This window comes from Onthophagus taurus, chromosome 1, assembly GCF_036711975.1.
Source record: "Onthophagus taurus isolate NC chromosome 1, IU_Otau_3.0, whole genome shotgun sequence".
Classification (NCBI taxonomy): domain Eukaryota; kingdom Metazoa; phylum Arthropoda; class Insecta; order Coleoptera; family Scarabaeidae; genus Onthophagus; species Onthophagus taurus.
The window spans coordinates 1,827,301-1,854,838 of record NC_091966.1 but is presented as its reverse complement, the minus strand read 5'-3'; the positions used below and the strand labels follow the sequence as shown (position 1 = coordinate 1,854,838).

The following is a 27,538-nucleotide window of genomic DNA, read 5'->3' as shown; positions in this document are numbered from 1 at the left end:
AAAATTAAACAGTAAATTCTAAAAAATATTGACGTTTGAAATGTCACTTATGTGGTACCATTGGATTCAAAAAATTATTCAAATTTCAAAAATGTAATAATACAGGGTGTTTCGGTGACTCGGGGAACAAATGTAACCACATGTACTAGAGTGAAAATGATGACGATTCATGTAAAAAAAAATTAGTAAAAGTCCTCAAATTGCAAAGATACAGGCCATCAAAGTTAGGAAATTTTAACACATTTTTCTAAATATCTTAAACACTATTTATGGTAAAGCGTTGAAATTTGGCACAGTGTAAACTAATATCACGTAAAATCATTAGGCAGGTTTTGAGTTGGATCGGTACGCGGGAACAATGCTATACAGGTTGTTCCTAAAGTTTGTTTGCACAAAATTTTTTTATTCTCGCATAACCCTACATTTATTTTTGCAGTTTCTAATAGTAAATTTAGTTTAGAAACTTTTATCACTCTTAGAGAATATTGATAAAATCCACCGTTTTCGTATTAAATGCAAAAATGTTAGGCTCCGAATTCAATAACACTAAAAAAATAAATAAATAAATAATCTGAATTGGCAATGACAAGTGAAAATCGAACTGAGCTGTTATTACTATCATGTATGCAACATGTCCAAGTGTAGATTTAGCTAAATCACATTTTTAATTTGTTTTAGTTGGTTTAATAAAAAAATCCAAAAACAATAAATTAAAAAACAACAAAAAATAAAGAAAAAAAACGACAACACTAACAGGAATAATAAAAAAGTACATAAAATAACAAGACAAGTAATAAAAAATACTAAAGGAAATGTTCAAAAACTTAGATTTCTTTTTTTTTAGTGCTATTATTGAAATCGGAACTCAACATTTTTGCATTTAACACGAATACGGTGATTCTAATCAATATTATCTAAGAATAATAAAAGTTTCTAAACTAAATTTACTATTAGAAACTGCAAAAATAAATCTAGGGTTATGATAGAATAAAAAAGTTCTGAGCAAACAAACTTTAGGAACAGTCTGTATAGCATTGTTCCCGCGGACCGATCCAACTCATAAATTGCCTAACGATTTTACATCGCATTGATTTATACTGTACCAAATTTCAGCGCTTTACTGTAAATAATGTTTTAGATATTTGGAAAAATGTGTTAAAATTTCCTAACTTTCATGGCCTGTATCTTTGAAATTTGAAGACTTTTACTAATTTTTTTTTACATGAATCGTGATCACTTTCAGTCTAGTATATGTGGTTAAATTTGTTCCCCGAGTTACCGAAACACCTGTATACAGGGTGCTCCATTTAAAAATCTAAAGTTAGTGTCACTTCCGGCGAAACCGGAATTGAAAAAAAAATTACTTGTATGTCAAAAAGTGTCTCTTATCATGTGTATAGGTGTCCCAAATTTGAATCAATTATCTTCAAAACTAAAGGACATACGGGTGGTGTACCATGATCCTGTTACACCCGGTATAGTGTAGGTGAATAGATTAAAAATTTACACTAAATAGTGAGAAGATGGTGTTTATTAAATAGTGTAAAATCGTTACTCTATAACAGTGTATTATATGTAATCTAACTAGATGTTGTCGTGACTCTAATTAGATACATTTCTAATCTAATCAGTGTAAATTTCACTAAATAGTGTGTATCTTCCACTTATTAGTGTTAATTTTAAATAGGAAGTGGAGTATTTTTTAGGGAAGTTTTACGTTTGTAATAAAAATCAAAATTATAAAATATTTGTTTTTATTTTTACTTGTAATATATTGTTATAACTTAAATTTAAAAAAATTAAATTCTGTTTATATACATATATAACACTTAATTCATTTTAAAGTTTCCACCGAGTCACCATCAAAACTGCATCTAATGAGTCTTCTATAAGTTTCCTATATGTATAGTTGCACCAAGTTGCACATACTTACCAATCTTCACAAGGAACTTGTATGTAAAATCTTCCGGAAGTTCCACTAATTTCACATCATGAATGTTTTATTTTGGCAAACATAATTAAAATAAAAATAATCGGTCTTTCTTTCTATATCGCGTAAATCAGGTCTCGAGACGCTATCGAGTTCCGACTCGTTTAGTAGATGACCGTTAAATTTTAGCTTGTATCACACCACATGATGATCACGTGGTACCGACGAGTAATCCCGAGCAAAATAGTGCGGTGCCTACGAAGCACGTCTAGTGTTAAATTTAATGTTTTATATGTTACATAACTTCACTAACAAAAGTAAAAAAGAACTCTCCTTTAGAGAACTGTAAAAACTATTCTATTAAGTGAATAATATATGAACTCTATATTAATATTCAATATAGTGTACAGGGTGTCCAAATTTCGATGGGTTTGCAGGGTATCTCAGTTATTATGAAAGATAGAAAGTTGCGACTTTCGCGAACCTGAGCTACTTTTTTGTGAAACTTACAATGGCGCAAACCAAATTTTCATAGCCCTCTTCGTTTTTGATATACAGGGAGTGTTTCAAAATTTACGATTTTCAGACACCTCCCGTATCTTGGCTATCCGCAAACTTAGTAAAAAAGTAAAAACGGATTCTAATAGATTTTTTCACGTAGAATCCAATGGTGCACGTAGAATTTTTTTAGTCATCACGGTTTTTGAGTTATAAAGAGTTAAGTATTTTAGAAGTTGAGTATTCAGTATTTGAGTTGTGTTTATAACTCAAAAACCGTGATGACTAGAAAAATTCTACGTGCACCATTGGATTCTACGTGAAAAAATCTATTAGAATCCGTTTTTACTTTTTTACTAAGTTTGCGGATAGCCGAGATACAGGAGGTGTCTGAAAATCGTAAATTTCAAACACTCCCTGTATATCAAAAACGAAGAGGGCTATGAAAATTTGGTTTGCGCCATTGTAAGTTTCACAAAAAAGTAGCTCAGGTTCGCGAAAGCCGCAACTTTCTATCTTTCATATTAACTGAGATACCCTGCAAACCCATCGATATTTGGACACCCTGTACATTAGAGTTATTTTTACCATGTGATATTACAATTTTTACTCTAATTCTTCGACTTATTTGATCTTTGCTAGGGTTGATGCTTCCTGTTCTGATTCTCCACGGCCATACTTGGTCTGTTTAATAGTAGTAGTAATCCTCCGTAGAGTATTCTCGATTCGTTTCGCCACCTTTCTCACCTTTTTTTTATCCATGCTGTTATTCGTCTTATTCTGTTACAATCGGTGTCAAACCAATCGCTTTCTTTTCGTTGAGAAATACCCAAATTGTTTCATGTAAGTTTTTTCTTTCAAATAAAGTCCTTCCCATTACCAGATCCTTTCGGGCTGAAAATTTACCACCCGCACTCCGTTTTCATTTCTTTTCTAGTGAAAGTTGTTTCCTATCTATTCGTGGTACTTTTGCTCCTTTCCTATTTTTGCGTTGAGGTCTCCAATTATGATTTTTATGTCATGGCTTTATGTTTTTTCTTCAGTGAGGGCATACACATTAATATAATATAAGAACCTTATTAGAGTGACTTTCTTGTTTGCTAGCATAGGAGAGCATCGACATATACAGTTTCATGCAATATTTCCATGCATTGGACATACTTTACTAAGTGTCCTAAGTAACGAAAAACTATCTTATTAGGAAATTATGCTCACTGTATTGGATTCCACATCTATACATATAAGAATTATTTTAAAGATTCTCTTTATTTCTATGAATAGATTATTGGAATTACTAATTGAAACGTTAAGACTTCAGAATAAGATAGATGCAATAAATGCTATTTTATCTACATCTGAATAGGAACTCTATTGTAACATTTGTAACTGAACTTTGCTAGCCATCTCAACTAACAAGGTAGAATTAACCTAGGATTAACACAAACATGTTTAGATTTAAGAGGCCATATAAATTACCTACATTATTTATTATTAATTTATGTAGAGTTATAAACTTTATATTTAAATTTTACTTCTCCCTTACGAATAAATAAAATTAATTTTAGATGTTAAAGCTTATTTATATCCTGAATGGTTCCGGATCTGTCCTATGCGTACTTATCAAACTTAACATTAAGTGTAAAAATATTTCTTATAAAAAAGATATCAACCGCAATTAAATGTGCACTCGTTTATTCTTTACCACGAATATTCCGGTGACGTAGAAAGGCCCACTTTTACCGCCTCTTGATAAATTTAACCGATAGATAAATTGGTGCTCTTAGCCAATGAGAGCGCTTAAAACCGCTGTAACCATGGTAATTATCTATCGGTTAAATTTATCTAGAGGTGGTAAAAGTGGGAGTAAGTCGTGTATTTAAGAACATCAAAAACCGTTCGAAACTCACTTCTCTTTCGGAGTCCTTCACAGCTCGAGACGACCAATCATTTAGATCTTTTATTTCAACTGTGATATCATGAATTCCATCCCGATCATTCTTGTAATCTTTTTCTTAATATCGACTATACAATGTGCACCAACGGAGTCTCATAAAGAAAAGGTAATTACAATTTTTTTTTTAAATATAATAATATTTAATAATAATTTTTTTTTTATATAGATTATAAAATTTAGAAGTGCTGTAAAAATGTATTCTGATTTCTTGGAGAATCCCGAACCACCTTTGACTTTGATTTCAACAAGAACATTTTTGAATAATACAATCGATGTAGGTTTTGATTCATTAATAATCAATATTATTATAATAATGGTATAAATGTTTTAGGTGATCCCAAAAGGAGTTGTACTACGCCGTTGCCACAAAGAAATTGTATTTTCTAATAAAACTTTTGTTTGTAAAAGTATTGAAGAAAGAAAAATTACCATTGAAATAAATTTTACAGTAATGACCGGAAATAAACCAGTTAATAAAATGCATAAAATACACACTGTAGAACACACTAAGTGCGACTGTAAACCTTAAACTGTTTAACTCCTATTAGATGAATTAATTAGTTTATAAGTTAAAATGTGATATTTGTTTTAAGAATATTTATTTATTATATATTTTTATTATTTCAATTAATTGTATTTAAAATTTGTGCAATAAAAGGACTAAATAATTTAATTTCTTTATTTGTTGAAATTCACTTCCTGTGTCCTGACGACTTAGTCATGATCGAATTCTTAAGAAACAATTGACTTAATATATTCAGATGATGTTTCATTTCGATGAAAGGAAAACTTTCACGCGAACCTTTCAATAATTAGAATTTTTATTAAAAAACCAAAAATTTTCTTTAAAAAAAATTTAATTGTTTATATCGAGGTATTTATTAATAAAGTAGGAGGTTTATATGTCATAAAGAAAAGATGGGTGGTGCCGGGATTCCCCACCGGGAATCCACGAAGATGTAATTACTTTGTTGGTTTCTCCGACGGAGTCATTTGGTCTATCAAAAAGCAATCTTGTTGAAACATGAACGGGTTATGGTAAAAGAGGGGAAATGAGAGATAAAAATTAATGAATAATTAAAAAAATGTTGGGTCTCTTCATGTTATGTTGTAAAAATGTTCTAAAATTTTTATTAGACAAGAACAAGCAAACATCAACATTAGATATAATCTTATTGATAAACAGATAGGTCCATTTATCTTACCAACAGAAATGGCAATTTAATGATTAAGACAATTAAAAATTGACATTAATATTTTATTCTTTTTTTACATTCTTTGTATATGTCTATACTTGTATATATTTGTATATATTTTGAACAACCTGATAATAATGAATTACTTCAAAAACTATTCAGGCAAGTTTTAATTAATTTTTCATCATTTCGAACAACTTGGAACAGCTTTGAATTAGTTCAGAATCATTTAGACATGTTTTCAATGAGTACCAAATTAATTTTCAATCATTTTGAACAATTAGGTAATGTTAAAAACTTATTTTGGGCTATTTAATTGCAGTTTTGAATCATTTTGAACAAACTGGAATAGTTTCCAATCATTTAGACAAGTTTCAGAAACACGAGAGAACATCATCATAGAGTCAGAACGAGCTTTGCGAAAGTGAGCGTTACGGCTCGGTTTTTGCTACATTATAAAGTGACTGAATAAAGCACAGGATGTCTCGACGTCTGAATAAGACGATGTTATGAAACAGCTCCCTGTCAGCGAAGTTCTGCAATCAGCGTGTCGGAGTTGATGAGCTAGTAGTCATCTCCCAAGAAGTTAACCGCTAGTCTCTGCATCTCATTGGTGGTCTGATTCTGGGCGAGTTATTTGTGCACAATTTTTGGCAGCCGTTTGTGCCAAAATCTCTTCTCCATCTCACATTGGTCTGTGACGTTGGGGTTTTTAATTCTATCCCATTTGGGTCTTCATTTCTGTTACTATTAACAAATTCTTAGTTTTATATGTATCTTCTTGTATTAGTGATAATTGGGTCTTGTATATGCATGAATTTGTTCGAAGAAATAGTATTTCCTAGACAGCCCGTAATTGCAGACGCTTTGTTGATATTGCTTCTCAGATTCTTTGGGGGATCATGAGTGCTTGAGATGTACACGTCCAAGTAGAAAAATTCCAGCTTACATTTAGTTTTTGCAGGATACAAAGCTTGGTAGAACTTGTGTAGTTGTCTTTTAGGTTATCCTCTGAATTGCCAATTATCGCAGCGTCGCGATCGTTAGCGTAGCAATTTAGGCAAATTTTTTTGGGTCAGTTGTGTATTCTAGGTTTAAAGTTATCACTTCCTGTATTATTTTGTCCATTAATAAGTTGAATAAAAATGGGCTGAGACTCTCGTCTTGTCGAATGCCACCTGGCGTGCCGTATTCTTTTAAGACGGTTTAATCTGAATGTTTTTAGTTCTAGGTCTAATGTTAGTTCTAGTGACAATGGTAGGTAGCGCTAGTTAGCATAAGATATCACTATAGAAATAACACTAGACCTAGAACTAGAAACATTCGGGTTTAGCCACACGTCTCTAAAGACGGCTAAACCCGAATGATTCTAGTTCTAGGTCTTGTGTTAGTTCTAATGATAGTGTTAGTTGTAGTCATAGTATTGGTGTAAAACTAGAACCAAAAACTAGACCTAGAACTAGAATCGTTCGGGTTTAGCTGTCTTTAGAGGCGTGTGGCTAAACCCGAATGTTTCTAGTTCTAGTGTTAGTTCTAATTTTACACTAACACTATCACTAGAACTAACACAAGACCTAGAACTAGAATCATTCGGGTTTAGCCGTCTTTAGAGACGTGCGGCTAAATCCGAATGTTTCTGGTTCCAGGTCTAGTGTTAGTTCTACTTTTCTTTCAATAAAAATATACCACTATCTAACGCTAAACAATATTTAAAACTAGAACTAACACGAGACCTAAAACTACAAACATTCGGGTTTAGCCGCACGTCTCTAAAGACGGCTAAACCCGAATGATTCTAGTTCTAGATCTTGTGTTAGTTCTAATGATAGTGTTAGTGTAAAACTAGAACTAACACTAGACCTAGAACTAGAAACATTCGGGTTTAGCCACACGTCTATAAAGACGGCTAAACCCGAATGATTCTAGTTCTAGGTCTTGTGTTAGTTCTAGTGACAGTGTTAGTGTAAAACTAGAATTAACACTAGACCTAGAACTAGAAACATTCAGGTTTAGCCGCACGTCTCTAAAGACGGCTAAACCTGAATGATTCTAGTTCTAGGTCTTGTGTTAGTTCTAGTGACAGTGTTAGTGTAAAACTAGAACTAACACTAGACCTAGAACTAGAAACATTCGGGTTTAGCCGCACGTCTCTAAAGACGGCTAAACCCGAATGATTCTAGTTCTAGATCTTGTGTTAGTTCTAATGATAGTATTAGTGTAAAACTTGAACTAACACTAGACCTAGAACTAGAAACATTCGGGTTTAGCCGCACGTCTCTAAAGACGGCTAAACCCGAATGATTCTAGTTCTAGGTCTTCTGTTAGTTCTAGTGACAGTGTTAGTGTAAAACTAGAACTAACACTAGACCTACAACTAGAAACATTCGGGTTTAGCCACACGTCTCTAAAGACGGCTAAACCCGAATGATTCTAGTTCTAGGTCTTGTGTTAGTTCTAGTGACAGTGTTAGTGTAAAACTAGAATTAACACTAGACCTAGAACTAGAAACATTCAGGTTTAGCCGCACGTCTCTAAAGACGGCTAAACCTGAATGATTCTAGTTCTAGGTCTTGTGTTAGTTCTAGTGACAGTGTTAGTGTAAAACTAGAACTAACACTAGACCTAGAACTAAAAACATTAGGGTTCTAGAATTCTAGAATAATTTGGGTTTAGCCGCACGTCTCTAAAGACGGCTAAACCAGAATGATTCTAGTTCTAGATCTTGTGTTAGTTCTAATGATAGTGTTAGTGTAAAACTAGAACTAACACTAGACCTAGAACTAGAAACATTCGGGTTTAGCCGCACGTCTCTAAAGACGGCTAAACCCGAATGATTCTAGTTCTAGATCTTGTGTTAGTTCTAATGATAGTGTTAGTGTAAAACTAGAACTAACACTAGACCTAGAACTAGAAACATTCGGGTTTAGCCGCACGTCTCTAAAGACGGCTAAACCCGAATGATTCTAGTTCTAGATCTTGTGTTAGTTCTAGTGACAGTGTTAGTGTAAAACTAGAATTAACACTAGACCTAGAACTAGAAACATTCGAGTTTAGCCGCACGTCTCTAAAGACGGCTAAACCCGAATGATTCTAGTTCTAGATCTTGTGTTAGTTCTAGTGACAGTGTTAGTGTAAAACTAGAATTAACACTAGACCTAGAACTAGAAACATTCGAGTTTAGCCGCACGTCTCTAAAGACGGCTAAACCCGAATGATTCTAGTTCTAGATCTTGTGTTAGTTCTAGTGACAGTGTTAGTGTAAAACTAGAATTAACACTAGACCTAGAACTAGAAACATTCGAGTTTAGCCGCACGTCTCTAAAGACGGCTAAACCCGAATGATTCTAGTTCTAGATCTTGTGTTAGTTCTAGTGACAGTGTTAGTGTAAAACTAGAATTAACACTAGACCTAGAACTAGAAACATTCGAGTTTAGCCGCACGTCTCTAAAGACGGCTAAACCCGAATGATTCTAGTTCTAGATCTTGTGTTAGTTCTAATGATAGTGTTAGTGTAAAACTTGAACTAACACTAGACCTAGAACTAGAAACATTCGGGTTTAGCCGCACGTCTCTAAAGACGGCTAAACCCGAATGATTCTAGTTCTAGGTCTTCTGTTAGTTCTAGTGACAGTGTTAGTGTAAAACTAGAACTAACACTAGACCTAGAACTAGAAGCATTCGGGTTTAGCCGCACGTCTCTAAAGACGGCTAAACCCGAATGATTCTAGTTCTAGATCTTGTGTTAGTTCTAATGATAGTGTTAGTGTAAAACTAGAACTAACACTAGACCTAGAACTAGAAACATTCGGGTTTAGCCACACGTCTCTAAAGACGGCTAAACCCGAATGATTCTAGTTCTAGGTCTTGTGTTAGTTCTAATGATAGTGTTAGTGTAAAACTAGAACTATACCCGAATGTTTCCAGTTCTAGGTCTAGTGTTAGTTCTAGTTTTACACTAACATTATCACTAGAACTAACACTAGAACTAGAATCATTCGGGTTTAGCCGTCCTTAGTGACTAGAAGTTCTAGTTCTTGTTCCAGTTTTAGTGCAATAAAAAAAATGCATCATAGTGTTATCTTATGCTATCTAGCGCTACCTACCACTGTCACTAGAACTAACATTACACTTAGAACTAGAAACATTTAGGTTTAGCCGTATTAAAAACTTTATTTAACTTTCAAGATACACTATAAATAACTCATTAACTTTATCCTTCTCAATTTGTGGTATATTCTTTATAAATAAAATCTTATCATTTTTTATTTTTACATCAAAAGGCTAGGATATATATTTTTAAAATTTACCCACATTGCGTAACAACACTGTATGACTAGGCTGGCTAACTCCTTCCTCTCTACAACCACAAACTTTTTTTATCGTAAACGACGTACAGTATTTATACGGGATATTTCTCTTGGTCACTTCATTCTCTTTGAACAATCAGAGGTGAAAACAACTATATAGACACTTCTTCGACTGTCCAAACAACGTTTTTTTTTTAAAATGCATCTTACAATCAGTGTATTGTTCGCCACTCTTTTATGCTGTGTTTTATACGCCAAAGCTGCACCATTAAGCGGAAACGATATACCAAATTCTTCAATGGTAAGTAATAATTTTTAAACTAATTTTCATTTACACTCTTATCTTACTTTCTATTCTTACTTTAATTACTTGTTGTTTAGAAAACGCTATTTTTGAAAACGAGGAGCAGATACGAAAATTTCATGAAATCACCTGAACCATACTACACGCTTGTTTCCGCAAGGGCTTTAAAAGATATTAAAGAAATAAGTGCGCGAAATGTAAGTTTATTGCCGACTAAAAAATGAGACGAAAATAACCTTCAATTTTTTTTAATTTTATTAAAGGTGACGCCACAAGGAGTTGTTGTTAGAAAATGTCCCGAAAAAATTGGTTTTAGAGGAAATGAAAAGCGATGCAAAGCCATCGATTCCGAAATGGAGGAAATGGTACTTGAAGTCTATCTTGCAAAGGGAAGGGTCATGAAACATATAACGGTTGAACACGAAACGAAATGTGAATGTTTATAATTAGTCTTAATAACTAGGAAATCGATTTTGAATTTAGTGTCAACTCTGTGAGTTATGTACTGAACTTATTCTTTAACAATGTGATATATGAGTGTTATTATTATTTATTTGTGAATTTAAATTATTTATTTTATATGTTATTTATTGTATGTACTCTAATAGCCAAAAATTGTATTAATTGTGTATTTAGAAATATATATTTATTAACAATATTTTAGTTTGTTTAATTCATTTAATAATTAGAACATATAGATGGACATAAAATGAATAAAAAGTCAAGCAGAATTGTTTAACAGGCTAAAAATTCCTTCATTTTAAATATTCTACATTACTCATAAACATGACGTAAAGTTGATATCATCCAAAAGTAATATTTTCATTAATAATAAATTCAAGTTGGTTGATAAAATGCATTCATATTAAAGATTTTAACACAAATTGTTTAAGGTTCTAAGTTGACGTTTCGTTACAAGCTTGATTTAAAAAATTTATTTCTCGGTTATTAATAAGTGTGGAGAAACTAAATTTGGTGAATTTATTAAGAATTAGTTATCGAATCTAAAGCAACAAACCGCTTTTTGATATCTCCATTAGTTCTTGAGTAATAAATTCTTAAAGATAACCGAAAAAAATCTTGTTTAAATTGACATTTTGTTTTAAGCTTGATTTTAAAAATTAATTTCTCACTTATTAATAGAAATGGAAAAACTAAATTTAGGGGATTTATTTAGAATTAGTTGTTAAATCTAAAACAGCAAACCGCTTTTTGATATCTCAATTAGTTCTTGAGTAATAAATTCTTAAAGATAACCTAAAAAAATCTTGTTTAAATTGACGTTTCGTTACAAGCTTGATTTAAAAAATTAATATCTCACTTCTTAATAAGAATGGAAAAACTAAATTTGGGGGATTTATTCAGAATTAGTTGTCGAATCTAAAACAGCAAACCGCTTTTTGATATCTCAATTAGTTCTTGAGTAATAAATTCTTAAAGATAACCTAAAAAAATCTTGTTTAAATTGACATTTCGCTTTAAGCTTGATTTTAAAAATTAATTTCTCATTTATTAATAAGAATGGAAAAACTAAATTTTTAGGATTTATTTAGAAATAGTTGTCAAATCTAAAACAGCAAACCGCTTTTTGATATCTCAATTAGTTCTTGGGTAATACATTCTTAAAGATAACGTAAAAAATCCGGTTGAAATTGACGTTTCGTTACAAGCTTGATTTAAAAAATTAATATCTCACTTATTAACAAGAATGGAAAAATTAAATTTGTTGAATTTATTCAGAATTTCTTATCGAATCTAAAATAACAAACCGCTTTCTGATATCTCCATTAGTTCTTGAGTAATAAAGTCTTAAAGATAACCTAAAAAAATCTTGTTTAAATTGACATTTCGCTTTAAGCTTGATTTTAATAAATTAATTTCTCACTTATTAATAAGAACGAAAAAACTAAATTTGGAGGATTTATTTAGAATTAGTTGTCAAATTTAAAACAGCAAACCGCTTTTTGATATCTCAATTAGTTCTTGAGAAATAAATTCTTAAAGATAACGTAAAAAGTCCGGTTGAAATTGACGTTTCGTTACAAGCTTGATTTAAAAAATTAATATCTCACTTATTAATAAGAATGGAACAATTAAAATTGGTGAATTTATTCTGAATTAGTTATCGAATCTGAAATAACAAACCGCTTTTTGATATCTCAATTAGTTCTTGAGTAATACATTCTTAAAGATAACGTAAAAAATCCGGTTGAAATTGACGTTTCGTTACAAGCTTGATTTAAAAAATTAATATCTCACTTATTAATAAGAATGAAAAAATTAAATTTGGTGAATTTATTCAGAATTAGTTATCGAATCTAAAATAGCAAACCCCTTTTTGATATCTCAATTAGTTCTTGAGCAATAAATTCGTAAAGGTAACCTAAAAAAATCTGCTTTAAATTGACATTTCGCTTTAAGCTTGATTTTAAAAATTAATTTCTCATTTATTAATAAGAATGGAAAAACTAAATTTGGGGGATTTATTTAGAATTAGTTGTCAAATTTAAAACAACAAACCGCTTTTTGATATCTCATTTAGTTCTTGAGTAATAAATTCTTAAAGATAACGTAAAAAGTCCGGTTGAAATTGACGTTTCGTTACAAGCTTGATTTAAAAAATTAATATCTCACTTATTAATAAGAATGGAACAATTAAAATTGGTGAATTTATTCTGAATTAGTTATCGAATCTGAAATAACAAACCGCTTTTTGATATCTCAATTAGTTCTTGAGTAATAAAGTCTTAAAGATAACCTAAAAAAATTTTGTTTAAATTGACATTTCGCTTTAAGCTTGATTTTAAAAATTAATTTCTCACTTATTAATAAGAATGGAAAAACTAAATTTGGGAGATTTATTTAGAATTAGTTGTCAAATCTAAAACAGCAAACCGCTTTTTGATATTTCAATTAGTTCTTGAGTAATAAATTCTTAAAGATAACGTAAAAATTCCGGTTGAAATTGACGTTTCGTTACAAGCTTGATTTAAAAAATTAATATCTCACTTATTAATAAGAATGGAAAAACTATATTCGGAGGATTTAGTTGGAATTAGTTGTCAAATCTAAAACAACAAACCGCTTTTTGATATCTCAATTAGTTCTTGAGTAATAAATTCTTAAAGATAACGTAAAAAGTCCGGTTGAAATTGACGTTTCTTTACAAGCTTGATTTAAAAAATTAATATCTCACTTCTTAATAAGAATGGAAAAATTAAAATTGGTGAATTTATTCAGAATTAGTTGTCGAATCTAAAACAGCAAACCGCTTTTTGATATCTCAATTAGTTCTTGAGTAATAAATTCTTAAAGATAACCTAAAAAAATCTTGTTTAAATTGACATTTCGCTTTAAGCTTGATTTTAAAAATTAATTTCTCATTTATTAATAAGAATGGAAAAACTAAATTTGGGGGATTTATTTAGAATTAGTTGCCAAATTTAAAACAACAAACCGCTTTTTAATATCTCAATTAGTTCTTAAGTAATAAATTCTTAAAGATAACGTAAAAAGTCCAGTTGAAATTGACGTTTCGTTACAAGCTTGATTTAAAAAATTAATATCTCACTTCTTAATAGGAATGGAAAAATTAAAATTGGTGAATTTAAAACAGCAAACCGCTTTTTGATATCTCAATTAGTTCTTGAGTAATAAATTCTTAAAGATAACGTAAAAATTTTGGTTGAAATTGACGTTCCGTTACAAGCTTAATTTAAAAAATTAATATCTCACTTACTAATAAGAATGGAAAAATTAAAATTGGTGAATTTATTCAGAATTAGTTGTCGAATCTAAAACAGCAAACCGCTTTTTGATATCTCAATCAGTTCTTGAGTAATAAATTCTTAAAGATAACGTAAAAAATCCGGTTGAAATTGACGTTTGGTTACAAGCTTGATTTAAAAAATTAATATCTCACTTATTAATAAGAATGGAAAAATTAAAATTGGTGAATTTATTCAGAATTAGTTATCGAATCTAAAATAGCAAACCGCTTTTTGATATCTCAATTAGTTCTTGAGTAATAAATTCTTAAAGATAACCTAAAAAAATCTTGTTTAAATTGACGTTTCGTTACAAGCTTGATTTAAAAAATTAATATCTCACTTCTTAATAAGAATGGAAAAACTAAATTTGGGGGATTTATTCAGAATTAGTTGTCGAATCTAAAACAGCAAACCCCTTTTTGATATCTCAATTAGTTCTTGAGTAATAAATTCGTAAAGGTAACTTAAGAAAATTTCGCTTTAAGTTTGATTTTAAAAATTAATTTCTCACTTATTAATAAAAATGGAAAAATTAAATTTGGGGGATTTATTTAGAATTAGTTGTCAAATCTAAAACAGCAAACCGCTTTTTGATATCTGTATTAGTTCTTGAGTAATAAATTCTTAAAGATAACGTAAAAATTCCGGTTGAAATTGACGTTTCGTTACAAGCTTGATTTAAAAAATTAATATTTCACTTCTTAATAAGAATGGAAAAATTAAAATTGGTGAATTTATTCAGAATTAGTTGTCGAATCTAAAATAGCAAACACCTTTTTGATATCTCAATTAGTTCTTGAGCAATAAATTCGTAAAGGTAACCTAAAAAAATCTGTTTTAAATTGACATTTCGCTTTAAGCTTGATTTTAAAAATTAATTTCTCACTTATTAATAAGAATGGAAAAACTAAATTTGGGAGATTTATTTAGAATTAGTTGTCAAATCTAAAACAGCAAACCGCTTTTTGATATTTCAATTAGTTCTTGAGTAATAAATTCTTAAAGATAACGTAAAAATTCCGGTTGAAATTGACGTTTCGTTACAAGCTTGATTTAAAAAATTAATATCTCACTTCTTAATAAGAATGGAAAAATTAAAATTGGTGAATTTATTCAGAATTAGTTGTCGAATCTAAAACAGCAAACCGCTTTTTGATATCTCAATTAGTTCTTGAGCAATAAAGTCTTAAAGATAACCTAAAAAAATCTGGTTTAAATTGACATTTCGTTTTAAGCTTGATTTTAAAAATTAATTTCTCACTTATTAATAAGAATGGAAAAACTAAATTTGGGGGATTTATTTAGAATTAGTTGCCAAATTTAAAACAACAAACCGCTTTTTAATATCTCAATTAGTTCTTAAGTAATAAATTCTTAAAGATAACGTAAAAAGTCCAGTTGAAATTGACGTTTCGTTACAAGCTTGATTTAAAAAATTAATATCTCACTTCTTAATAAGAATGGAAAAATTAAAATTGGTGAATTTATTCAGAATTAGTTGTCGAATCTAAAACAGCAAACCGCTTTTTGATATCTCAATTAGTTCTTGAGCAATAAAGTCTTAAAGATAACCTAAAAAAATCTGGTTTAAATTGACATTTCGTTTTAAGCTTGATTTTAAAAATTAATTTCTCACTTATTAATAAGAATGGAAAAACTAAATTTGGGGAATTTATTTAGAATTAGTTGTCAAATCTAAAACAGCAAACCGCTTTTTGATATCTCAATTAGTTCTTGAGTAATAAATTCTTAAAGATAACGTAAAAATTCCGGTTGAAATTGACGTTTCGTTACAAGCTTGATTTAAAAAATTAATATCTCACTTATTAATAGGAATCAAAAAATTAAATTTGGTGGATTTAATTTGAACTAGTTATAGAAACTAAAGCAAGAAACCGCTTTTTGATATCTCACTTTGTTCCTGAGAAATAAATTCCTAAAGATAACCTAACAGGATATCCGATTTTAGATAACGGTTTGTAGTAAGGTTGATTTCAAAAATGTGTCTCTCACTCATCATTAAGAATGGAAAAACTAAATTTGGTAGATTCATTTAGAATTAGTTATCGAATCTAAAGCAATAAACCGCTTTTTGATATCTCGCTTCGTTATTGAGAAATAAATTCCTAAAAATAACCTAAAAAGATATCCGATTTAAGACGACGTTTCGAGTGAGAGTGGAGAAACTAAATTTAGAAACTTAAATTAGTTATCGAATCTAAATCATTAAACAGCTTTTTAATATCTCTGTTTGTTCTTGAGAAATAAATTCATAAAAATAGCAAAAAAAAAAAAATTTTACAACTTTGTTAAACTTAGCCCAATTTTTAAAATTTACCTAGAACATTTACGTTTTATTTTTCATTCATTAAAACAATTAGCACCATCTCTATTCATTCTATTTGTTGCTTATTTTTTGTTACACGAAGTGGATGACAAAAACCACAAACATTTCTTTACGTAGACGACGGAACTTCTATGCAATATGATGACGTATTGTTGGGTATTTATACCAGATATTACCATTTCCAATTCACATTTTAACTGACACACTAAAAGTGAAAACAGAGTTCTTCAGCGATAAAGCTTAATAATCACCATGTATCTTAGTATAGCGTTTAGTGTTTTATGTTGTGTTTTATTCGCCAAAGCTGCACCATCAATTGAAAATAATTCATCAATGGTAAGTAACAATTGTTTTATTAAAGGAAAGTTGTTTTATTCACATTCATTTTTTTATTTAGCATAAATTATTTGCGAAAACGATGGCGAGTTACGAAAAATATATTAAATCACCTCAGCCATCCCACATTCTCATCTCATCCAGGGATTTACCAGAAATTAAGGAAATAAATGCGCGAGGTGTAAGTTTATTAACGAGTTAAGAAATGAATCAAAAATATTAATCAATTTTTTTTTAATAAAGGTTACACCACAAGGAGTTGTGGTTCAGAGATGTCCAGAAAAAATTGGTTTTGATGGAAATGAAAGGAGATGCAAAGCCAGTGATTTTCAAGAAGAACAAATGGTAGTCGAGGTCAATCTTGCAAGGGGGAGAGTCATGAAAACGGTGTTGGTTAAACACGAAACGAGTTGTGCGTGTTAATTTTGTAATTATAAGTTGGAATAAGTGTAAACTCTATGAGTTATGTACCAAAATTTATTTATTTACTTATTTATTTTTATTTATTCATTATTTAATGTTATAATAATAAACTTGTGTGAAGAATACTTTATATGGAGTTTTAATATAGAATTATTTTATTCTATTTTTATAACTTAACCACAATAAGAGGAGAAAGTTAAAATGAGAAGGCCACATTATTTCCAAGCCATCAAACGCAACAATTCTATTAAATAACAAAAAAATTTATCACAATTTAATTTTGGCCGCTTTTTTGGTGTATATGTTACGTCACAATTTCCAAAGCAGTGCTGAACTTCTGAGTAAGTAAGTAATTTGGAGTTTTTGTCAAGTAAGGTATTTAAAAAACCAGAAAGAAAAACCAGATTCTCGTTTTGGAAGATTAACAATAACTAATAATAAGTAGACACTGCGTGATGAAGATTACACACTATTTGAACCTTTCAGAAAACGACATATAGCTTGAAAAAAACTATAGTGCTTGCAAAATTAAAAATTTTCATTGTAGAAGATTAAATATTGCTTATAGCAGACTAGATATTGCTTGCAGAAGACTAGATACTACTCGTAATAGATCAAAATGTCATAGTAGTAATATTAGATACTGCTTATAGCGAACAACTTACTATTTGCAGAAGATTAAACATTGTTTTCAGAAGACTAATAAGATTTCCATAGTCGAAGATCAGGTGCTGATTATAGCAAACTAGATACTACTTGCAAAAGCTTAAATATTGTTTCCAGATGACTAGACACTGTTTACAGAAGACTAGATACTTTTACTCAGCATTAACCGCAAATTCTTCTTCAATGGTGAATTTTTACGAATAGAAATTAACGAAGTTTTATTAAAATATTTGACTTTTAGGAAGTGAGGTTTCAACGAATAATGCAGAAATATATGAAATCACCCGAGTCGTATGATAATATTATTTCCAAAAGAAACATTTTTCCGGGAATAGATCCGAGAAGTGTATTATAATAATTAAATTGTAGGTTAAACCGGTGGGGCATATCATTCGAAAGTGTCCAAAACCCGTATGATTATCTATTAAAATCTAGGACTGTGTTAGAAAATGTAAAGCAGAAGAATTAACAAAAAAATGGAATATGTGGTTGAAGTTAAATTCGGAAAAAAGTTTTAAAAAAAAAGATATCGGTCCAAAAATTTATAAAGATTTACTTTGAATGGATTAAATGTGTTAAACTTTGAGTTATATTTACTTCTCTATATTTAAACTATCTATTTCAACAACATTGTTTTTCATTTAGACCTAGATCTTCCTAATTAAACATATTGTATCTTCAATTTTAACAGTAAACAGAAGTTATGGTCACTTATAACAGCTGAAATTATAAAGACTAATTTTGAAAAAATCATATCTCAGAAACTAACTGAGATATCAAGCTGATTTAAGAACCATTTTAAAGCAAATTTAATCAGCTTTTAATACCCAAAAAACATTTCCTTCGTTGCAATAAATCTAGGTGATACAATTTTTTTAATTCCATCCTGTCATTAATGATGTTAACTTGTAATGAACGCAATTTAAAATATTGTATCTCAAAAACGAATTGAGATATTACCATGAAATATAAACCATGCTAAAGGTGATTTAATTAATATTTATTAAGTTGAAAATCATTAGTTTATTTCCACAATTTTAAACGTGGTGATTTTTTTAATTCACCTCTACACATTTACTTGTGACACCTTAATATTAAAAACGACAATTTTGAAAAAATCATATCTCAGAAACTAACTGAGATATCAAACTGATTTACGAACCATTTTAAACCAAATTTAATCAGCTTTTAACACCCAAAAAACTTTTCCTTCGTTCCTATAAATCCAGGTGATACAATTTTTTTAATTCCATCCCGTCATTAATGACGTTAACTTCTAATCAACGCAATTTAAAATATCGTATCTCAAAAACGAATTGAGATATTACCATGAAATATAAACCATGCTAAAGGTGATTTAATTAATATTTATTAAGTTGAAAATCATTAGTTTATTTCCACAATTTTAAACGTGGTGATTTTTTTAATTCACCTCTACACATTTACTTGTGACACCTTAATATTAAAAACGACAATTTTGAAAAAATCATATCTCAGAAACTAACTGAGATATCAAACTGATTTACGAACCATTTTAAAGCAAATTTAATCAGCTTTTAATACCCAAAAAGCATTTCCTTCGTTTCAATAAATCCAGGTGATACAATTTTTTTAATTCCATCCCGTCATTAATGACGTCAAGTTGTAATCAACGCAATTTAAAATATTGTATCTCAAAAACGAATTGAGATATTACCATGAAATATAAACCATGCTAAAGGTGATGTAATTGATATTTATTAAGTTGGAAATCATTGGTTTATTTCTATAATTTTAGACGTGGTGATTTTTTTAATTCACCTTTACACATTTACTTGCGACATCTTAATATTATAAACGACAATTTTGAAAAAATCATATCTCAGAAACTAACTAAGATATCAAGCTGATTTAAAAACCATTTTAAAGTAAATTTAATCAGTTTTTAACACCCAAAAAACATTTCCTTCGTTTCAATAAATCTAGGTGATACAATTTTTTTAATTCCATCCCGTCATTAATGACGTTAAGTTGTAATCAATGCAATTTAAAACATTGTATCTCAAAAACGAATTGAGATATTACCATGAAATATAAGCCATGCTAAAGGTGATGTGCTTGATATTTATTAAGTTGAAAATCATTAGTTTATTTCTACAATTTTAAACGTGGTGATTTTTTTAATTCATCTCTACACATTTACTTGTGACACCTTAATATTATAAACGACAATTTTGAAAGAATCATATCTCAGAAACTAACTGAGATATCAAGCTGATTTAAAAACCATTTTAAAGCAAATTTAATCAGCTTTTAACACCCAAAAAACATTTCCTTCGTTTCAATAAATCTAGGTGATACAATTTTTTTAATTCCATCCCGTCATTAATGACGTTAAGTTGTAATCAACGCAATTTAAAATATTGTATCTCAAAAACGAATTGAGATATTACCATGAAATATAAACCATGCTAAAGGTGATGTGATTGATATTTATTAAGTTGAAAATCATTACTTTATTTTTACAATTTTAAACGTGGTGATTTTTTTAATTCACCTCTACACATTTACTTGTGACACCTTAATATTATAAACGACAATTTTGAAAAAATCATATCTCAGAAACTAACTGAGATATCAAGCTGATTTAAGAACCATTTTAAAGCAAATTTAATCAGCTTTTAATACCCAAAAAACATTTCCTTCGTTGCAATAAATCTAGGTGATACAATTTTTTTAATTCCATCCTGTCATTAATGACGTTAACTTGTAATGAACGCAATTTAAAATATTGTATCTCAAAAACGAATTGAGATATTACCATGAAATATAAACCATGCTAAAGGTGATGTAATTAATATTTATTTAAGTTAAAAATCGTTAGTTTATTTCTACAATTTTAAACGTGGTAATTTTTTTAATTTACCTCTACACATTTACTTGCGACATCTTAATATTATAAACCACAATTTTGAAAAAATCATATCTCAGAAACTAACTAAGATATCAAGCTGATTTAAAAACCATTTTAAAGCAAATTTAATCAGTTTTTAACACCCAAAAAACATTTCCTTCGTTTCAATAAATCCAGGTGATACAATTTTTTTAATTCTATCCCATCATTAATGACGTTAAGTTGTAATCAACGCAATTTAAAATATTGTATCTCAAAAACGAATTGAGATATTACCATGAAATATAAACCATGCTAAAGGTGATGTAATTGATATTTATTAAGTTGAAAATCATTACTTTATTTCTACAGGTTTAAACGTGGTGATATTTTTAATTCACCTCTACATATTTACTTGTGACACCTTAATATTATAAACGACAATTTTGAAAGAATCATATCTCAGAAACTAACTGAGATATCAAGCTGATTTAAGAGCCATTTTAAAGCAAATTTAATCAGCTTTTGACACCCAAAAAACATTTCCTTCGTTTCTATAAATCCAGGTGATACAATTTTTTTAATTCCATCCCGTCATTAATGACGTCAAGTTGTAATCAACGCAATTTAAAATATTGTATCTCAAAAACGAATTGAGATATTACCATGAAATATAAACCATGCTAAAGGTGATGTAATTAATATTTATTTAAGTTAAAAATCGTTAGTTTATTTCTACAATTTTAAACGTGGTAATTTTTTTAATTCACCTCTACACATTTACTTGTGACACCTTAATATTATAAACGACAATTTTGAAAAAATCATATCTCAGAAACTAACTGAGATATCAAGCTGATTTAACAACCATTTTAAAGCAAATTTAATCAGCTTTTAACACCCAAAAAACATTTCCTTCGTTTCAATAAATCTAGGTGATACAATTTTTTTAATTCCATCCCGTCATTAATGACGTTAAGTTGTAATCAACGCAATTTAAAATATTGTATCTCAAAAACGAATTGAGATATTACCATGAAATATAAACCATGCTAAAGGTGATGTAATTAATATTTATTTAAGTTAAAAATCGTTAGTTTATTTCTACAATTTTAAACGTGGTAATTTTTTTAATTCACCTCTACACATTTACTTGTGACACCTTAATATTATAAACGACAATTTTTAAAAAATCATATCTCAGAAACTAACTGAGATATCAAGCTGATTTTAAAACCATTTTAAAGCAAATTTAATCAGCTTTTAACACCCAAAAAACATTTCCTTCGTTTCAATAAATCCAGGTGATACAATTTTTTTAATTCCATCCCGTCATTAATGACGTTAACTTGTAATGAACGCAATTTAAAATATTGTATCTCAAAAACGAATTGAGATATTACCATGAAATATAAACCATGCTAAAGGTGATGTGATTGATATTTATGAAGTTGAAAATCATTAGTTTATTTCTACAATTTTAAACGTGGTGATTTTTTTAATTCACCTCTACACATTTACTTGTGACACCTTAATATTATAAACGACAATTTTGAAAAAATCATATCTCAGAAACTAACTGAGATATCAAACTGATTTAAAAACCATTTTAAAGCAAATTTAATCAGCTTTTAACACCCAAAAAACATTTCCTTCGTTTCAATAAATCCAGGTGATACAATTTTTTTAATTCCATCCCATCATTAATGACGTCAAGTTGTAATCAACGCAATTTAAAATATTGTATCTCAAAAACGAATTGAGATATTACCATGAAATATAAACCATGGTAAAGATGATGTAATTGATATTTATTAAGTTGAAAATCATTAGTTTATTTTTACAATTTTAAACGTGGTGATTTTTTTAATTCACCCATTGATTTTTAATAAGCCATATCTCAAAAAGTAATTGAGACATCAAGTTGATTTAAAAAACATTTTTAAGCAAATTTAATCCGTTTTTTTCATTTACGTTATACATCATGTTGGTTCACCCCTTCTTTACATATTAATTAAATTTTTTACTATTGCAAGTGTTAGTTCTAGTTTTAATTGTTATTCAGCGGTAAGTTGTATATTTTTAAGTTTCGGGTTTAGCCCTGTGTCTTCAGACGCTGAATGTTAGGTAAGGTTAGTTTTGTTTACAAACATTAATTATACCATGAAGTTTTCTTTGGCAATTAGTAATGGCAATTATAGCGTGAAGTTTTCTTTTGTAATGTCAATTATAGCGTGAAGGAATGTTCGGTAAGGTTAGTTTTGTTTACAAACATTAATTATACCATGAAGTTTTCTTTAGCAATTAGTAATGGCAATTATAGCGTGAAGTTTTCTTTTGTAATGTAAATTATAGCGTGAAGGAATGTGAGGTAAGGTTAGTTTTGTTTATAAACATTAATTATACCATGAAGTATTTTTTGGCAATTATAGCGTGAAGGAATGTTAGGTAAGGTTAGTTTTGTTTACAAACATTAATTATACCTTGAAGTTTTCTTTGGCAATTATAATAATGTTGTGAATTTGATATGTGAATTGGGTTGCATAACTAACCGTATTTATCATCGTATAAAAGAGAATATTCTCGGTGTGACGTATTTTCCCGACATTTACCGATTTGGTTTAAATAAAACAGAATGAAAATCGAGTGATAATCCCCTCTCGCCCCTAGGTGACTTTCGCACAATCGAAAAGAATATTTTCCAAGGATTTCCTATTCAAAGATTAAGAATAAATAAAAAAAATTATAAACGTAATTAGTATCTTAAGAACGAATTGAGATATTATCATTTTAGACGTGATATAATTAACATTTATTGTGTTGAAAATCATTTTATATAATGTTTAATTGTTGGGATGAATGGTTGTAGGCTTGCTATTTATGTGTGTATATAGAAAGTTCTAGAACACCGTGAATGGAAAATGAGTAATAGTAAATGGCTCGATTTATGTAAATTACCACGATAATAATAGCACAACTTTTTGTGTCTTTGTTTAAAGAAGGAAAGCTCAACATTAAAAACTTATTTTTGTTTAAACATAAATTACATGTTTTTATAAAAGGATTGTTTTCTTAAAATGTTTAATTTTAACATTAAGAATTACATCGATACATTTCTTACTTTAACGTTATCTCTAATATTGTTTCATCAGGGAACAAATAGAACTTATTAAGTTTGTGATCACAAGAAAGAAATTAAATAAATCATTAAATTTGTACAAAAAATTACACTGAATAAAAATGTAAACGAGAGACTAAATATATGCAGATATCGACGTGATCCTGACACACAAAATTACGTCTTGATATGGTCTATTTTTGCCAACAGTAGACGGTGCGTCCAGACGGTCCAGACACAGTAGGCGAATAATGCGGCATTTACACGTTGCGCATTCACAAAGTGGTTACTCTGAATGTTGTGTAAATCCGACTTAATTACGTTGCTTTCGTCTTGAGGCGCATGTTTATCTGTTCAAAGGTTCCCTCATTTGACATCATCAAATGCTTATCTTTTACAATAGTTGGCCAAGTGTAACAGTTATTTTGGTTTCGTCATGTTGATGCTTTTCAATGTTAAACCTCAAAGTAAAAATATGTACTAATTTAAAAAAATTGTAACAACCCTAACAGCAAATGAAAGCCTAAATTATCTTCTTTAAGAAAACGTGTAATACATTTTTAAACAGACCCATGTTATTTTGACGTTTAAACTAATAGCAAAAAAGAAGGATAAAATTCAAAAAATCGTGGAAGTCTTAATTTTAAAAATTAAGAAGCGGTCCTAACATCAAATTAAACCTTAAACTGTCTTCTTTAAGATGACGTGTAATTCGTTGTTTTAGTTAGAAAGGTTTTTCATTAATACATTTTTAAAGAGATCGATGTTATTTTGACGTTTAACCTAATAGCAAAATAAGAATGTTGAAATTCAATAAATCGTGGAGGTCTTATTTTAAAAAATTAAGAAGCGATCCTAATATCAAATTAAACCTTAAACTGTCTTCTTTAAGAGGACGTGTAATTCGTTGTTTTAGTTAGAAAGGTTTTTCATTAATAAATTTTTAAAGAGATCCATGTTATTTTGACGTTTATACTAATAGCAAAAAAGAAGGATAAAATTCAAAAAATCGTGGAAGTCTTAATTTTATAAATTAAGAAGCAATCCTAACTAAAATTAAACCTTAAATTGTCCTCTTTAAGACGACGTGTAATTCGTTGCTTTAGTTAGAAAGGTTTTTATTAATACATTTTTAAAGAGATCCATGTTTTTTTGACGTTTAAACTAATAGCAAAAAAGAAGGATAAAATTAAAAAAATCGTGGAAGACTTAATTTTATACATTAAGAAGCGATCCTAACATCAAATTAAACCTTAAACTGTCTTCTTTAAGATGACGTGTAATTCGTTATTTTAGTTAGAAAGGTTTTTCATTAATACATTTTTAAAGAGATCGATGTTATTTTAACGTTTAACCTAATTGCAAAATAAGAATGTTGAAATTTAATAAATTGTGGAGGTCTTATTTTTAAAAACTAAGAAGCGATCCTAACATCAAATTAAAGCCTAAATTGTCCTCTTTAAGACGACGTGTAATTCGTTGCCTTAGTTAGAAAGGTTTTTCATTAATACATTTTTAAAGGGATCCATGTTATTTTGACGTTTAAACTAATAGCAAAAAAGAAGGATAAAATTAAAAAAATCGTGGAAGACTTAATTTTATACATTAAGAAGCGATCCTAACATCAAATTAAACCTTAAACTGTCTTCTTTAAGATGACGTGTAATTCGTTATTTGAGTTAGAAAGGTTTTTCATTAATACATTTTTAAAGAGATCCATGTTATTTTGACGTTTAATCTAATAGCAAAATGAGAATGTTAAAATTCAAAAAATCGTGGAGGTCTTATTTTTAAAAATTAAGAAGCGATCCTAACATCAAATTAAAGTCTAAATTGTCCACTTTAAGATGATGTATAATTCGTTGTTTTAGTTAGAAAGGTTTTTCATTAATACATTTTTAAAGAGATCCATGTTATTTTGACGTTTAAACTAATAGCAAAAAAGGATAAAATTAAAAAAATCGTGGAAGTCTTAATTTTATAAATTAAGAAGCGATCCTAACATCAAATTAAAGTCTAAATTGTCCACTTTAAGATGATGTATAATTCGTTGTTTTAGTTAGAAAGGTTTTTCATTAATACATTTTTAAAGAGATCCATGTTATTTTGACGTTTAAACTAATAGCAAAAAAGGATAAAATTAAAAAAATCGTGGAAGTCTTAATTTTATAAATTAAGAAGCGATCCTAACATCAAATTAAACCTTAAACTGTCTTCTTTAAGACGACGTGTAATTCGTTATTTTAGTTAGAAAGGTTTTTCATTAATACATTTTTAAAGAGATCGATGTTATTTTGACGTTTAATCTAATAGCAAAATAAGAATGTTGAAATTCAATAAATCGTGGAGGTCTTATTTTTAAAAATTAAGAAGCGATCCTAACATCAAATTAAAGCCTAAATGGCCCTCTTTAAGACGACGTGTAATTCGTTGCTTTAGTTAGAAAGGTTTTGCATTAATACATTTTTAAAGAGATCCATGTTATTTTGACGTTTAAACTAATAGCAAAAAAGAAGGTTGAAGTCAAAAAATCGTGGAAGTCTTAATTTTAAAAATTAAGAAGTGGTCCTAACATCAAATTAAAGCCTAAATTGCCCTCTTTAAGATGATATGTAATTCGTTGTATTAGCTAGAAAAGTTTTTCATTAATACATTTTTAAAGTGATCGATGTTATTTTGACGTGTTTAACCTAATAGCAAAATAAGAATGTTGAAATTCAATAAATCGTGGAGGTCTTATTTTTAAAAACTAAAAAGCGATCCTAACATCAAATTAAAGCCTAAATTGTCCACTTTAAGATGATGTATAATTCGTTGTTTTGGTTAGAAAGGTTTTTCATTAATACATTTTTAAAGAGATCCATGTTATTTTGACGTTTAAACTAATAGCAAAAAAGAAGGATAAAATTCAAAGAATCGTGGAAGTCTTAATTTTAAAAATTAAGGAGCGATCCTAACATCAAATTAAAGCCTAAATTGTCCTCTTTAAGACGACGTGTAATTCGTTGCTTTAGTTAGAAAGGTTTTTGATTAATACATTTTTAAAGAGATCGATGTTATTTTGACGTTTAACCTAATAGCAAAAAAGAAGGATAAAATTAAAAAAATCGTGGAAGACTTAATTTTATACATTAAGAAGCGATCCTAACATCAAATTAAACCTTAAACTGTCTCCTTTAAGATGACGTGTAATTCGTTCTTTTAGTTAGAAAAGTTTTTCATTAATACATTTTTAAAGAGATCGATGTTATTTTGACGTTTAACCTAATAGCAAAATAAGAATGTTGAAATTCAATAAATCGTGGAGGTCTTATTTTTAAAAACTAAGAAGCGATCCTAACATCAAATTAAAGCCTAAACTGTCTTCTTTAAGATGAGGTGTAATTCGTTCTTTTAGTTAGAAAAGTTTTTCATTAATACATTTTTAAAGAGATCCATGTTATTTTGACGTTTAACCTAATAGCAAAATAAGAATGTTGAAATTCAATAAATCGTGGAGGTCTTATTTTTAAAAACTAAGAAGCGATCCTAACATCAAATTAAAGCCTAAATTGTCCTCTTTAAGACGACGTGTAATTCGTTGCTTTAGTTAGAAAGGTTTTTGATTAATAAATTTTTAAAGAGATCTATGTTATTTTGACGTTTAAACTAATAGTATAAAAGAAAGATAAAATTAAAAAAATCGTCGAAGACTTAATTTTATACATTAAGAAGCGATCCTAACATCAAATTAAACCTTAAACTGTCTTCTTTAAGATGACGTGTAATTCGTTATTTGAGTTAGAAAGGTTTTTCATTAATACATTTTTAAAGAGA

General features: G+C 29.0%; 2 protein-coding genes and 1 long non-coding RNA gene across 3 annotated transcripts; all 3 read left to right on the top strand.

Annotated features, from left to right (window-relative positions):
- The first annotated feature begins 4,337 nt into the window (after nt 1-4,337).
- Nucleotides 4,338-5,055, top strand: LOC111414752 (uncharacterized). The gene is made up of 3 exons (XR_011639626.1): nt 4,338-4,488; nt 4,549-4,656; nt 4,714-5,055. It is a non-coding gene; the product is annotated as an uncharacterized lncRNA (long non-coding RNA).
- A 4,962-nt stretch (nt 5,056-10,017) lies between these two features.
- On the top strand, nt 10,018-10,848 carry LOC111414751 (uncharacterized). The gene is made up of 3 exons (XM_023046190.2): nt 10,018-10,187; nt 10,268-10,387; nt 10,454-10,848. Exons 1-3 carry the CDS (start codon nt 10,086-10,088, stop codon nt 10,634-10,636), a joined length of 405 nt encoding a protein of 134 aa, XP_022901958.1. The 5' UTR covers nt 10,018-10,085; the 3' UTR covers nt 10,637-10,848.
- Nucleotides 10,849-16,531: 5,683 nt separating this feature from the next.
- On the top strand, nt 16,532-17,079 carry LOC139432588 (uncharacterized). The gene is made up of 3 exons (XM_071201345.1): nt 16,532-16,643; nt 16,705-16,824; nt 16,887-17,079. Exons 1-3 carry the CDS (start codon nt 16,560-16,562, stop codon nt 17,064-17,066), a joined length of 384 nt encoding a protein of 127 aa, XP_071057446.1. The 5' UTR covers nt 16,532-16,559; the 3' UTR covers nt 17,067-17,079.
- Nucleotides 17,080-27,538: the final 10,459 nt, after the last annotated feature.